Source organism: Eptesicus fuscus, chromosome 6, assembly GCF_027574615.1.
Source record: "Eptesicus fuscus isolate TK198812 chromosome 6, DD_ASM_mEF_20220401, whole genome shotgun sequence".
Classification (NCBI taxonomy): Eukaryota; Metazoa; Chordata; class Mammalia; order Chiroptera; family Vespertilionidae; genus Eptesicus; species Eptesicus fuscus.
Window position 1 is genome coordinate 66,171,541 of NC_072478.1, and position 15,292 is coordinate 66,186,832.

General features: G+C 38.1%; 1 protein-coding gene across 1 annotated transcript in view; it reads right to left on the bottom strand.

Annotated features, from left to right (window-relative positions):
- Positions 1-15,292, bottom strand: part of INTU (inturned planar cell polarity protein) — a 52,634-nt gene that overhangs the window by 17,740 nt on the left and 19,602 nt on the right. The window contains exons 5-8 of the mRNA XM_008143383.3: positions 11,180-11,298; positions 9,174-9,263; positions 7,593-7,670; positions 4,072-4,261 (exon numbers count right to left, since the gene is read on the bottom strand). Coding sequence (XP_008141605.2) covers positions 4,072-4,261; positions 7,593-7,670; positions 9,174-9,263; positions 11,180-11,298 — 477 coding nt within the window. The remainder of the gene's footprint in view (positions 1-4,071; positions 4,262-7,592; positions 7,671-9,173; positions 9,264-11,179; positions 11,299-15,292) is intronic.

Genomic DNA, 15,292 nt, shown 5'->3' on the forward strand with positions numbered 1-15,292 from the left:
CAATTAAACAAGAAGAAATAAAAGGTATCCAAATTGGAAAAGAAGATGTAGAACTGTCATTATTCACAGATGACATGATACTGTACATAGAAAACCCTAAAGACTCCATTAAAAAATTGTTAAACTTAATAAATGAATTCGGCAAGGTAGCAGGATATAAAATTAATGCCAAGAAATCTATGGCATTTTTATACACCAATAGTGAACTTACAGAAAGAGAGACTAAAAAAACAATGCCATTTATTATCGCACCAAAAAAATTAAGATACCTAGGAATAAACTTAACTAAGGAGGTAAAAGACTTGTACTCGGAAAACTACAGGACACTGAAAGAAGAGATAGAGGAAGACATAAACAGATGGAAGAACATACCATGTTCATGGATTGGTAGAATCAACATCATTAAAATGTCCATACTACCTAAAGCAATCTACAGATTCAATGCACTTCCCATTGAATACCAATGGGAAGTGCATTGAATACCAATGGCATATTTCAGAGACCTAGAACGAACTCTCCAAAATACCAATGGCATATTTCAGAGACCTAGAACGAACTCTCCAAAAATTCATCTGGAATTAAAAAAGACCCCAAATAGCTGAAGCAATCCTGAGAAAGAAGAACAAAGTAGGAGGGATCTCAATACCAGATATCAAGCTGTATTACAAAGTCACTGTTCTCAAAACTGCCTGGTACTGGCACAAGAACAGACATATTGACCAATGGAATAGAATAGAGAATCCAGAAATTGACCCAAACCACTATGCTCAATTAATATTTGACTAAGGAGGCAAGAATATACATTGGAGTCAAGGCAGTCTCTTCAATAAATGGTGTTGAGAAAATTGGACAGATACCTGCAAAAAAAAAAAAGAAAAGAAAAAAGAAACTAGACCACCAACTTATACCACACACAAAAGTAAACTCAAAATGGATAAAGGACTTAAACATAAGATGAGAAACCATAAAAATACTAGAGGAATCCACAGGCAGCAAAATCTCAGACATATGCTGAAGCAATCAATATCTTCACCGATACAGTTCCTCAGGCAATGGAAACTAAAGAGAAAATAAACAAATGGGACTACATCAAAATAAAAAGCTTCTGTACAGCAAAAGAACCATCAATAAAACAATAAGAAAGCCCACTGAATGGGAGAACATATTTGCCAATGTAATCACCAATAAGAGTTTAATCTCCAACATTTACAGGGAACTCATACAACTTAACAAAAGGAAGATAAACAACCCAATCAAAAAATGGGCAACGGGCCTAAATAGATACTTTTTGAAAGAGGACATACAGAAGGCCAAGAGACATATGAAAACATGCTCAAAGTCACTAATTATCCGAGAGATGCAAATCAAAATGACAATGCAGTACCATCTCACACCTGTCAGAATGGCTATCATTAACAAATCAACAAATGACAAGTGCTGGCGAGGATGTGGAGAAAAAGGAACCCTCGTGCACTGCTGGTGCGAATGCAGACTGGAGCAGCCACTGTGGAGAACAGTATGGAGTTTCCTCAAAAAACAAAAAACGGAACTTCCATTTGATCCAGTGATCCCCCTTTTAGGTATATATCCCAAGAAACTAGACACATCAATCAGAAAGGATATATTCACCCCTATGTTCATAGTGGCACAATTTACCATAGCTAAGATTTGGAAACAGCCTAAGTGCCCATCAGCAGATGAGTGGATTAAAAAACTGTGGTACATCTACACAATGGATTATACTACACTGTGGTAAAAAAGAAGGAATTCTTACCATTTGCAACAGCATGGATGGAACTGGAGAGCATTATGCTAAGCGAAATAAGCCAGGCAGAGAAAGATAAATATCACATGATCTCACTCATTTGTGGAATATTATGAACAACATAAACTGATGAACAAATACAGATCCAGAGACAGAGAAGCATCAATCAGACCATCAAACCTCAGAATAAGGTAGGGGAGGGCAGGAGTAAGGGGGAGAGATCAACCAAAGGACTTATATGCATGCAATGGGGGGCTAAGGACCCATATTTAATACCTTAATTAATAAAGAAAAAAATTAAAAAGAAGTAAAAGTTTCCTCTAAATATGCTCTAACCTCCTTCCAAATAAAAATTATACACTAATACTCTAATCACTACAATTATGACTACAACTAGAGGCCCGGTGCATGAATTTTGTGCACGGGATGGGGTGTGTGTCCCTCAGCTCAGCCTGCACCCTCTCCAAACTGGGACATCCCTCTCATAATCCAGGACTGCTGGCTCCCAACCACTCACCTGCCTGCCTGCCTGATTGCCCCTAACCACTTTTGCCTGCCAGCCTGATCACCCCCTAACCACTCCCCTGCCAGCCTGATTGACGCCTAACTGCTCCCCTGCCAGCACGATTCCCCCTAACTGTCCTCCCATGCAGGCCTGGTCACCCCTAACTGCCCTCCCTTGCCAGCCTGGTTGCCCCTAACTGCCCTCCCCTGCCGGTCTGGTCGCCCCCAACTGCCCTCTGTAGGCCTGGTCACCACCAACTGCCCTCCCCTGCAGGTCTGGGTTCCCCCCAACTGCTCTCCCCTGCTGGCCCGGTCACCCCTAACTGCCCTCCCCTGCAGGCCTGGTCACCCCCAACTGCTCTCCCCTGCTGGCCCAGTCACCCCTAACTACCCTCCCTAGCCAGCCTGGTCACCCCTAACTGCCCTCCCCTGAAGGCCTGGTCACCCCCAGCTGCCCTCCCCTGCAGCCCTTTCCCCCCCAACTGCCCTCCCCTGCAGGCCTGGTCCCTCCCAACTGCTCTCCCCTGCTGGCCTGATAGCCCACAACTGACCTCCCCTGCCGGCCATCTTGTGGCAGCCATCTTGTGTCCACATGGGGGTGGCCATCTTGTGTGTTGGAGTGATGGTCAATTTGCATATTACCTCTTTATTTGATAGGATGGGCCAGGCTTGATTCTAAGCACTTTACATGTAACAGCACATAACTCCTCTAAGAAGTACCTACTATTATTGTCCCCATTTTAAAGATAAGAAAATTCAGCAAAGCAACTGATATATCAGTTTAAATTATTATTCAACTGTCAAAAAAGTATTTATTTGATTGGACATTAAGGAGTTTCATGAAGAGTGGAACCCTTAATTGGGTTTTTACTACATCAGGCTGGGTTTCTTCATGAGCAGGGAACTGGCTATGGCATAGTTCCTTGTTTAATACTAATCCAAATGCTGTGGCTGAATACATTGTTGGTGATGAAAATTTCTGAAATGATCTTTCCAGTTATTCAGCAGTAAAGTTATTCTAGGTCTGCAGATATGATTAAAATCACTTTGATTATACTTAACCATCATGAAGCCTTACCCTTGGTAAGCTATATAGGGGACAAGGCAAAAGCTAATTACATATGTTCATGTAAGGAAAGATTTTGTTATGATTAGTGGAGATCTATACTTAACTAAGAATATTGTTTGTTAGACAATCATTTCATTTACCATTATTTTACATACTAGAAACATAACCCTAACATAACCTTACATTATAAAATCAAAGTCACGAAATTCACAAATAAGAATACAACATATAATTATGATTTCTGAAAAGTAATTCAAGTTTGGACAAAGCTTAAATATTGTAAAATGAAAGAGCTAACTTTTCTTTAGAAAGGAAAATTTGTCTAAGTTCACTGCACTGGACCTCCTGCTTCATCAACCAATCACCTTTTTCAGTCTTACCCACAATCCTGAAAATAACAAAAAGCTTTAGCGGGGAGAAAGGAGAAGAGAAGATAGAGAATTATAAAGCAGCTGGTTCTATGATCAATGTAATTTGATGAACAAGAATAGATCAATCTAGAGACAAATGGTAGGGGAGGGGAGGTTAGAGAGCAACCAAAGGACTTACATGCATGCATATGGGCATAATCAATGGACACAGACACTGGGGCGGTGGGGGTTGCCCGGGGTGGGAATGGCTGGGGTGGGGGCATCGATTGGGGAAAAAGGAGATATATGTAAAACTTTAGACAATAAAGCAAAACAAAAAAAACAGCTGGTTCTGATTCTTACTTTATGACACCTAAGATTACCTTGATTTCCTGTGGAAGTGTGAGCCACCGCACTCCAGGGAGATTGTCTAAAAGAACTGCACTGGAGGCCTCGTACTGCTGGGCACTGGGACTGGCCCTGCCATGCAGCGTGGCAGGCTGGAGGGCTCTTTGAAAGAACAGTTCAAAAAAATGATCCAACCGAGGAACATTCTCAACCTGGCAAAAGGCACTGAAGAACCAAGAGCTCTAAGTTAGAAAAACATATGGAAATAAGGGGACTGGATCTTTCCCAACCATATAGCTCTCTTCCTTACTCCTGTCTCTTAGTAAGAGTTACTGCTATAATGTTACTGATGGAATGTGTTAAGAAATTTACCCTGTCAATATTTTTTACCCTAAAACCTACTCTCAAATGCACTGAGTAGTGGTACTATGGAAGAACCACATGTTAATACAAGTGGTATATCTACAGAAGAATGGGCTCAGGTCCCCTTTTTGTAAAAAATGTGAGTTGTTTTTACCTCTAACTATCAACCATTTACAACTCTCAATATCTTTCAGGCAATATGGGAAAATAAAGAGATTTTGAGATTTGTAATAGAACAGATATGGCTTTGAATCTTATCACTACACTTACTAGGTAGATATCACAGGAAAATAACCTAACCTTTCTCTGAGCTTTGTTTCCAACTCTGTAAAAATAGGGATAGTACAATCTAATTCGCATTCAAACTATCTAGTATATAATTAGTATAAGCACATATAAAGCTCATTACTTAGTAAGCACATAAATTAACCTAAGTTATTTCTTCCCCTCTTTAATGAAAGCATAACTATTGAAAAATTCAAAAGAAGGAGAGAGAGAAACTTGGTTTTAGCCATGTAAAATAATACAACCTTGCCTGCAACATTCATTGGAGTAGCTCACTGGATAATATAATTGGTAATATTAGCAGAATACCACCCACTGATTCATTCAACAAATTACTTGCGTGCCTAGTGTGTTCTTGATATTTTATTCTTGTCTTTTGTCTTGATATTTTTACTACTGTACAGCAGTAAAAATATCAAGACAAAAGACAAGGTCTCTGCTCCTATGGAGGTCACATTCTAGTGGAGAAAGACAAGTGAACAAACAGTAAAAACATGAACACTTACAAAGGACTGTGCAGAGAACAGGGCCTTGTGAATGTGTGATGTAACTGGTTGTCTATTTTAGATCAAATGGTTGGGGAAGAGTCTCTTAGAATGGGGCATTTAAGCTGAGATCCCAATGTCAAGAAGGTCCAGTGGGAGCAGAGTGCAAAAGCCAAAGGGGGAAACAAGGTTGGCCAGGTGCCTACAGAACGGTGCAGAGGGGTGGGTGTGGTTTGAGATCCAAAGTCAGAAAGGGTAGGTAGGAGCCAGATAATGTAGAAAGATCACTCTAACTGCATTTGGAAATTAATTAAAGTGGACTTGACTTGGGGTTGTGAATACACAATACAATATATAGATGATATATTATAGGACTGTACACCTGAAACCTATCTAATTTTATTAACCTACTAGAGGCCCGATGCACAAAATTCATGCAAGAGTAGGCTTTCCTCCCTCCCTGCTCCACCCCCACCCCTGCTGCCAGCACCGGCCTCCCTCTGGCACCCTGGACCTGGGCTTCCCTCCGGCAGCAGGCAGGCATCTGGGACCTGGGCTTCCCTAGCAGCCCTGGCTTCATCCGGAGGATGTCTGGAAGGACGTCTGGTCTAATTAGCATATTACACTTTTATTATTATAGAAGATATCACTCCAATAAATTCAATAAAAAATTAAATTTGAAAAAAAAAAAAAAAGTGAAACTAATTAAGGTGGCAACAATGGAGGCAAGGAAACCAGTTAGGAGTTTACTGTAGTAGTGAGAAATGGCTATGGCTAGAGAGGGTAATAGTGAAGATGGAGAAAAATGGATGGATTGGCTGATATGGACTTGCTGATGGACTGGCTGGGAATAGTGAGGGAAACTGTTATATCTTTAATTTGATCACAACACTAAACTTTGTTCATATACAATCAGTTTTCTGTGGCTCAATGCACCTTTCATATCTTTCATAATCAGAAAAAATATTGTTATTAAAAATTATTGCAAAACGACTATTAACAACATATTGGATCCATACTGCCTTTCGGTTTTAAGAACTCAGTGGATCTTCACATTTATTGTTTGCCTTTCAAATTCTCACTTGCACAAGAAGTAACTAGTTCAGTTGGTTGCCATCTTGGAAATACTTCCAAATCAATGGAAGCTAAATTTCAAGATGAACTTCAGAGAAAGTAAGAGTACCTCTGCCCCCAAACCACACCATTGAAATCTGCAGAACAACTCCAACTGGTTATCTTCATGAATAGGATTTATTGCAGGAGATTATTCTTTGATTATCTCTGGTTTTATGAAAACAGAAAGCTTCAATTAGGGTAAAACACAGCAAGCTTTGCTCATCTAGTATAAATTTAAGGAGATAGTTTATAACCACATCCTTACATTTCATTGGTTAAAAATGTCTTCATTGGTAAACGGTAAAAGCCTTGTTTGTGGCTGCCTGGCCTTTTGCAGTTCACACATTTGGAAAATGCTAACAAGTAAGTAATTGAGAGGAATGTGTCTCCTAAGCAGCTGTTGGAGAACACTGCAAACTAGACAATTTTCCCAGATGGCACAATCACAGAAAATCCCTAAGACTGCTTTGAGAACAGGGAGAGCAGAAATCTACGTAGAGAAGCAGAGAGCTGATACTACTATGGTTTGGAAAAGTGTATAAATGGATTGATTTATATACATATATACGCTGAAGACATTGAAAGCAAAGGTATCATTTTAGCTCTTTAGGTACTGGGACTTACAAAAATCCCACAAAGAGAAAAATCTATTTTCCATCATAATTTTACCTCTTAAAATGTTGAACAGTTACCTCAACTATACTTCTTCAGATCAAGAAAGATGCATCACATTATGGGGTCAGGTAAAAAAGCAAGAGGCAGTATAAAATATAAAGTATGAGCCCATATGTGTTCAAAAATAGAGTATTCACATTACATAGAAAATACACAGAAGGATACACCGAAAACTAAACAGTCTATTGTGATTTTTTTTATTTTAATAGTGCGTTCATTTTTAGTTGAAAAAATTTTTAGAAGGAAGTATCACATTTTAGGATAGTAAATTTGACACTGGTATTATAATCAGAAAAACACACATAAAAAAACAACAACACGTAAAATCTTCTGTTATGAAGAAATGCTCTTACATTTACCCCTACAGAAATATATCAAATCAAAATATAATTGTGGTTCATTACTATTTCACTAAAGTAACATATGAGACCAATAAAAGAAAAAGCAAGGGATGAAATGAAAAACTGCTTAGAGCTATAATTAAAAGCCAGTAGTAAAGGATGATAAAATAAGAAGGAGGGGAAAAAACAACCTCAAACAACTAACTTGCCAAGGAAGGAATAGTAGTAAGTGCAAGAGGTGATTAGGCTCAGACACTTAAAACTTGAGATTCAATTCAAAGAAGTACTTACCCATCTAACGAACCATACATAAATTTTAAGGTTTGGGCAACATTTTCTATCATACTCCTTAGCTGAGGAAGAGGAACTCTAAAAAAGGTAAAAACATTTGTTTATTTGTAGCATAACCAAACGATGCATATCTGAAAGAAGCAGACCAAGTTTGTAGCCTCTGCTCAGTTCCTTAGCTGGGCTTCCTCTCCCCTCCCTCATGGCCTACGCTGCCTTTATCTTTACTTTGTATTTTGTCTTTATTTTGCCTTCTGGGATACTAAAAAAATAAAGACAAATGATTTATCCTAAAGTATCTTATGGATGTTCCACAATTTTTATAAACCCACACTTGCAAAACAACCCAGCTTTTCATAATCCAGCCCACTGGCCTTGGGCAGTCTCCTAGCAGAGTCCTGTGCTCTTTTACACAAGCTACTTGAGCATCTGCGGATTTTGTTATCCATGTAGGGTCCTAAAACCAAAACTCTGCAGATAGCAAGGGACGACTATCATCCACTTTTAGATAGAAAAACACACATTAGTTTGTTAAAGAGAGCCATCATTTAGCGTTTATCATACCGTTATTCCATGGTGTTAAAATTTTGAACCCCACATTTATGATAGATCATATCTCTGTTGAAAACTGAAGTCACCTTTAAAACATAATCCATTTAATATTTTTCACTGTAGCCTACTTTGGAATTCCTGTTTATGATGTTAAACATGCCCATAAATTGTCTGATACTCTTCCTCTCGAGATGGAGCTTAATTCCTTCCCCTTGAGTGGGGGCTGGACTAGGTAACTCATTCCAACAAAGAGTATATATAGTGGAAATGATAGCATCTCTATTCTAAAACTAAGTTATAAAAGGTCTTGTGGCTTCCCCCTTTCTCTATTTTGGATCTTGCTCTGGGGTAAGCCCAGATGCTCAAGCTATCTGTAGGTTTTGGTTCTAGGACCCTTCATGGATATCAAAATCCACAGATGCTCAAGTCCCTTATATAAAACTAGAGGCCCGATGCATGAAGATTCGTGCAAGAATGGGCCTTCCTTCCCCTGGCTGTTGGCACCGCCTTCGCTCCAGCTGGAGCCGCCTTTTCGCTCCAGCCCGGAGCCGCCTTTCCACCTTCCCACATTGCCCAGAGGCCCGGAGTGGTTGGGGCAGTGTGCAACGCCTGCGTTGTCGCCATGGTGACGATGCAAGTGTCCCGCCCTGCCCCCAGCCGCTCAGCGCCTACATATGCAAATTAACCCGCCATCTTTGTTGGGTCAATTTGCATACCCACTCCTGTTTGGCTGGTGGGCATCACGAAGGTACAGTCAATTTGCATCTTACTCTTTTATTAGTGTAGATAGCATAGGAGACTGCCCAAAGCCAGTGGGTTGGATTTTGAAAAGCTGGGTTGTTTTGCAAGTATGGGTGTACAAAAATTGACATCACATGAACACACAGTTATTGTACTAGTACAATGGACCTTTAAATCGTAAAGCTGTTTAAGGAGTTTGCCTTTTGACGAAAATGGCATAATTTTAATGAAACAAACTATGTTAGCAGTATTTGAGAAATGATTTTAAGGTCAATAAAACCCTCAACTTACTCTTCAGCAGGCAGGCCAATTAACAACAACTTGTCAGATTCTTTCCAATAAGCCACATGAATTTGTTTTCCATTTAAAAGAAGGGACGAGCTAAGAAAAAATAAAGTTAGAATATCTTTAAATGTTATCCTATATCATAAAGAAGTAATATACAAATTAACCCTCACACCCTCATAAGATGGCTGCATACGACCAGGCCATCAGGGAGGTTAGTGAGGGACGACCAAACAACTGAACAGCAAGCAGGCTGCGTGGGGTGACGAGGCTGGCAGGGGAGTTAGTGAGAAATGACCAAATGACTGAACAAGCAGGCTACGTGGGGCGACCAGGCTGGCAGGGGGGTTAGTGAGGGATGACCAAATGACTGAACAGCAGGCAGTGTGGGGCGACCAGGCCGGCGGGGGTGGGGGGGCAGTTGGGGGTGACATGGCTGGCAGCGGGGGCAGTTAGGGGCAACTAGGCCAGCAGGGTGGGCAGTTAGGGGGCAATTAGGCCAGCAGGGGGGGGCAGTTCGGGGCGACCAGGCAGGCAGGCAGGTGAGCGATTAGGAGCCAGCGGTCCAGGATTGTGAGAGGGATCCCGGATTGGAGAGGGTGCAGGCTGGGCTGAGGGGACCCCCACCCCCCTGTGCACGAATTTCGTGCACCAGGCCTCTAGTAAAATTATAAACAGTCATTCAGAAAAGATTGCATATGAAATGATTTAAGAACTGCATACCTAATAAGCACACTTCTTGGCATATCCCTAACTGCCAAATAGAAAAGGTAATTGTACAATAACAAAAATATATTCTGAAGTAGTTTTTAAAGACCCCACAGAAACTCAAACAAAAGTATACCCATAACAGTAAAAGAAGAAGAAGAAGAAGAAGAAGAAGAAGAAGAAGAAGAAGAGAAGAAGAAGAAGAAGAAGAAGAAGAAGAAGAAGAAGAAGAAGAAGAAGAAGAAGAAAGCTTCCATTCCAGTGTGTTAATTTAATACATCAGGTCTGATTGCCTAAAGCAAGTATAAACTTGCTTTACTAAAGTGATTACAAAAAAAGGAAGACATGGTCCCAGCTTATAAGGTGATAATTCAATATGGGACACAGCTACATAAACAAATAAACAAAATGTAAGTCAGATTTAAAATGTTTCTCAAGGAAACTGTTGGAGTGATGTCATTTTTACTGGAAGATGGAAAAAGAAACGTTAAAGCCTAGAAAATCCAACTTGACATTTTATCAGTATTTGAGGCCTCTTAAAATTTGAGATAAACTATTTTTGTAAAGTCAAAGATTGTTGGAATATTAAAGAAGAAAATAGCTTATACTTCAGAGATTTATTGTATGAAAAGAAAAACCAACTTCAAAACAAAACTTAAAAGCTTTTGAGCCTCTTCTTCCCATAAGTTAACTATGGCATCTCAAAGTCAGGGCTGGTTAAGTCAGTGTATACTGGTATACTTTGCTGTATAATTGACTATATGATGTATTTTATTTTTCCAAAAATTATTTGATATCACTCTTGCTTATCCATCACTGAAAAAATCTGCACAGGTGATACTGCATTCCAAATATGCCTCCTGAAGTGTAGTCTGTCTTTTTCTATCACTGTTGTAAGAATCATAAGAAAAATGAGCATTTAGTCATTCTTACCAACCACAAAGTATTACCCACCCAGCAAGTTAATAATCAAGATAAAATCATGAAAAAGCCAAGACTCATCATAATACCATGCTTAAGAGATACCACCTTCATAAAATAAGTTCTAAAGTATAGGTCACTGGTCCAACTTTGTGATTTGAAGTGTACCAGAACACCCAGATCTACAGCCATATTGAGAACCTATACTTTAAGTAGATGACTGGTAGAAATAACTTAGGTGAGAAGCAAAGTATCTGCAGATATATCTACATTATAGACACAAATATATTTGTATAATAGATATTTCTATTAGCATTTTGTCAGAATCAAGGTAAAGAACTTGAAAGAAAAGTAATTAAAGCTAAGTTAAAATCAATTATTACCTAGTAACTTGTGTCCCAGTTACATTTTCCAGCATGTCACACAGCGTGAGAAATATCCCTCTCACACTTTTAAGTTTCTGAGATGCATCAGACACTGGATAATGATAAAGAATTTCCTGCTGTTAAATGAAAACAAACAAACAAAAATGATCACACTCCTCAATTTTTCCAGCCATTATTTTTTGTCATGGAAAGTTCAGTTTGTATTTAGAAAAGAACAACAATAAAAAGAATCTTTTCAGCTTCAGTAGGAGTTTTACTCAAACATAAGAAGAGATATATGCTTAGATTTTAACACAGTTGAAAATATAAGTTAGAGACTGTCAAAATTGGTGATGATGTCAAAATATACATATACTGAATAGGAAACTAATTAGTTGGAATAATTTCAAACAATGTTTTAAACTTTAATCTCCTTTACAATAAATTCTAATATTAATATTTTATTATATTTCATTATACAAATATTTTTACACATATGGTATCTGTGTAGATATCATATGTAACTTTTAGGAATCCTTAAATTTAATTACTTTCATACTGACTTTAAAAGGATCATCTTTGTCATTTTTGGTGAATTTGTTAAATTATTAAATCTTTATTTAAACCCAAAACAATAGTGAAATTAAAAAGTGAGAACACAAAACTACATTAGAGTAGTGCAGATAGGAAGAAACATTATAATATTATAAAATTTGAAAGGGTTTTCCTACCACAAATTAATCTGAATGAAGTCTTTAAAAAGCAGCACATTTTAAATTATGTAAAATACTAGATCTATAGGATAAATCTCAGAATGCTTACTACTTTTCAATTTTCAAGAAGAGCCTATTCCCAGGAAACATGAAGTTTTAACAAAATAACAAATTTCAAAATCAGGATGTGCACTGTGCTAGTACTTTTACACAAAGGGATGAATCATTCTGGACCTCCCTTTTTTGCTGTTACTTAAAGCAACATGACATTTTTCTTACAAGGCAAATAAAAAGCAGGAAAATTACAAATATCCAGATAGAAACCTTGGAGAATTCAGAGTAGTTTCCACTAATACTGTTTAATGGCAAAATGTATAAATATTAATATAGCCACTATTGAAAGCCCAAACTCTTATAATATTATCAGATATTTTCCTTGGTTCTCTCTCTAAGACTGTTCTACTTCTTGCTTTGGTCTCTTTTTACAAGAAGTAATTATGTGACATGGTATGTATATCTTGGCAACTTTTACATTAGGACAAATATAAATAATGACAAACTATACACATCTGCTTTTTATGCTTATTAATAAACACATTTGATATATGCAAATTGCTATGGAATGTGTTGGCCATATACACTCTTCCTAACAACTCAAATCTTCTTGCAATATTTTTAGTGTAAAAACAGTTAAACACTTTATCTCTAGAAATTAAGTCAAACATCAGTTAAGATCTTCTGTTATGTCTATTTAAAACTTTGCTAGCCAAATAACAAATACCACTTTAAACAAATAACCATATTTCCTTTTATTCATTTTGTGAAATTTCCAAATCATCTAATTCAAAGAAAACAAGCTTTTCTCAGATATGTAATTCACAGGAAAACAAAATGACCTTATGACATCTCGTTGTAAAATAAGTCATACCAGTAAATAAAGGTCCTTTGAGAAAAACCTCTATGCCAACTGCTGCAGCAACCAGCCTGGAAAGCCTCCCTACTAAAGGCCCGGCAAGCTCTACAATTCCCCACCAACTTAATTAGCTGTGTTTTTAAGCACTTGCTAGCAGCATGCATTTGCAGCAACTCCCACTCTATTCAATGAGAATAAAAAGCCTCTCCTGATCACAGTGTTGATACAGGGCTGTCAACAGACAGGGAAACATCTACACACTTTCCCATGGAAAGAAAGGCAAGGATGACAAAAGGCCTCAGCAGCATCCTACTCTAAGACAAGCTGGAAAGAGTCAGAGTGCTACCATCCCAGAAATTTATTGTGTGTTTTACACAATAGATGGTTAAACTTCTCATTTGTTTTAAAGATATAAAGGACTAATCACATATGCAAGAAATTAGAATTATTAACTCTAGGTCTCTAGGCATTTCAGAACAGAGAAAATAATAAAAATATGTATAAGTAAATCCCTTCTTTTCCATTTAAATCAGTGACTAAATTTTGATATATGAAGAAGCAACACAAGGAAATACACCCCTGGTGTAAAATGGCATTGGCACTGAGACTACAGACTGCAAAGCTTTCAAAAGCAAAGAAATGCAAATTAGGTAAAACCTAATTTTAGATCCCACTTTTGCTCCAAGCATTATGGTAAACTAGATGCTCTAAGAGACTTTTGTGTTATAAAACAACTAGATCCATGACCAAAACATACGTGTTTGAACTGTTGGATATGTAAGAAGTAGAGAGGTTTCCAAGGATACCCTCTCCATACCTTTCCACACCCCCTGCCCCACCACTGCAAAGCAAGCTGGGGCCTCAGCTGGGAGTGGGGAGTGGTGGGCAGAAAGGCAGGGGCAGGGCTGTCCTGAGGGCTGATGCCTACCACATTTGATCCGGACACGGAGCACGGGGCTAGTGGCTCAGTAGATGAGCTAAGCCTGAGACCCGTGTGTTAAACCACACACTGGTCAGTGGCAGAAGCAGCAAATTCTCTCTGGAGGAACACATTCCCACTTTAGAACCTTAGGGCTCCCAGAGATAAAACCAAGCAGTACGTTTCACCAATGATCTCCAAAGACTTAAGAAGACAAGTCACCACAAGTCAGAGTCCCCTCAGGACTTAGAGATAGTGGGATGGGCAGATTCAGAGCAGAGAAGAACTCTGTATGAAATGCTTAGAGAAGTAAAATACGGAATCACTAAGATGAGCAAGCAACAAGAGACTTCCAGGAACAGCATTGTAGATCTGTATGCATATAGTTAGAAAATTTTCAGAAACTCCTAAAAATAAAACTGTGAACATTAAACACAATGGAGCGGTTAAAAAACACTATGGACATAGCAGAAGCTATAATGAAGAAAGAAAATAAAAGACATGTCTTACAGAGGAATGACTGACAGTAGACTTAGCAGCAATTACGGAAGTCTGAAGACAAAGGAATACTACCTTCAAACAGATGCAACAGAGAACTGGGAAGCTCTTGGTAATAATGGAACCACTAGATGAAGGGCTCGGATCACAGAGCCACACAGACAGGAACATTTACATTGAAATGAGAAATAAACTTCCATTATGTTATCACTGAGACAAGAGGGTTGTTTGTTAATAGCGACTGCCTATTCTGACTAATACAAAGTAGAATTATAAAACTACCTTTCAAGAAGGGGTGAAAAACACATAACAGGTAAATAACAAAAACAATTTATCAGGAATAGACTTTCACTAAAAAGAAATTTCTAACGTATATGTTTTAGGAAGAAGAAAAAAAATACCATGTAAGGACAGTCTAAGATGTAAGAAAGAATGGTAAGTAAAGAAATTGCTAAGCATATATGTAAATTTAAAGAAGGTTCATCTCTGAAATATGTAATTTTATAATATATAATTTACATATTTTCATAAAGTATAAAATATAACAATTATTAGTAATAATATTATAATTATGCCAATTTGTGGAATTAAAAAAATGATGGCATTAAGATATTGATGACAATAGCATGTAGGTGAAGAGGGGGATGATTGAAATTAAGGCATACTAAAGCCTTGAATTATTTTAAAAAGCGATACAGATAGTGTTTATCTTTAGAATCTTGTAAGACAAATGTGATAAAAATTTAAGAGTAATCACACATAAAAAGAGAACAAGAATAATAATGATATAAGCAACCCAAAATAGGTAAGGAAATATCATAGAAGTGTGGCTCAGTGGTTGAGTATCCACCTATGAACTAGAGGTCACGGTTTGATTCCCAGTCAGGGCACATGTCAGGTCACGGTTTGATTCCCAGTCAGGGCACATCCCCAGTAGAGGGTGTTCAGGAGGCAGCTGATCAATGATTCTCTCTCATCATTGATGTTTCTATCTCTCTCCCCCTTCCTCTCTGAAATCAATATACATTTCCAAATATATATTATGGAAAATCAGTTCTAACAGAATTTTTAAAGAAGACAGCAGAAAC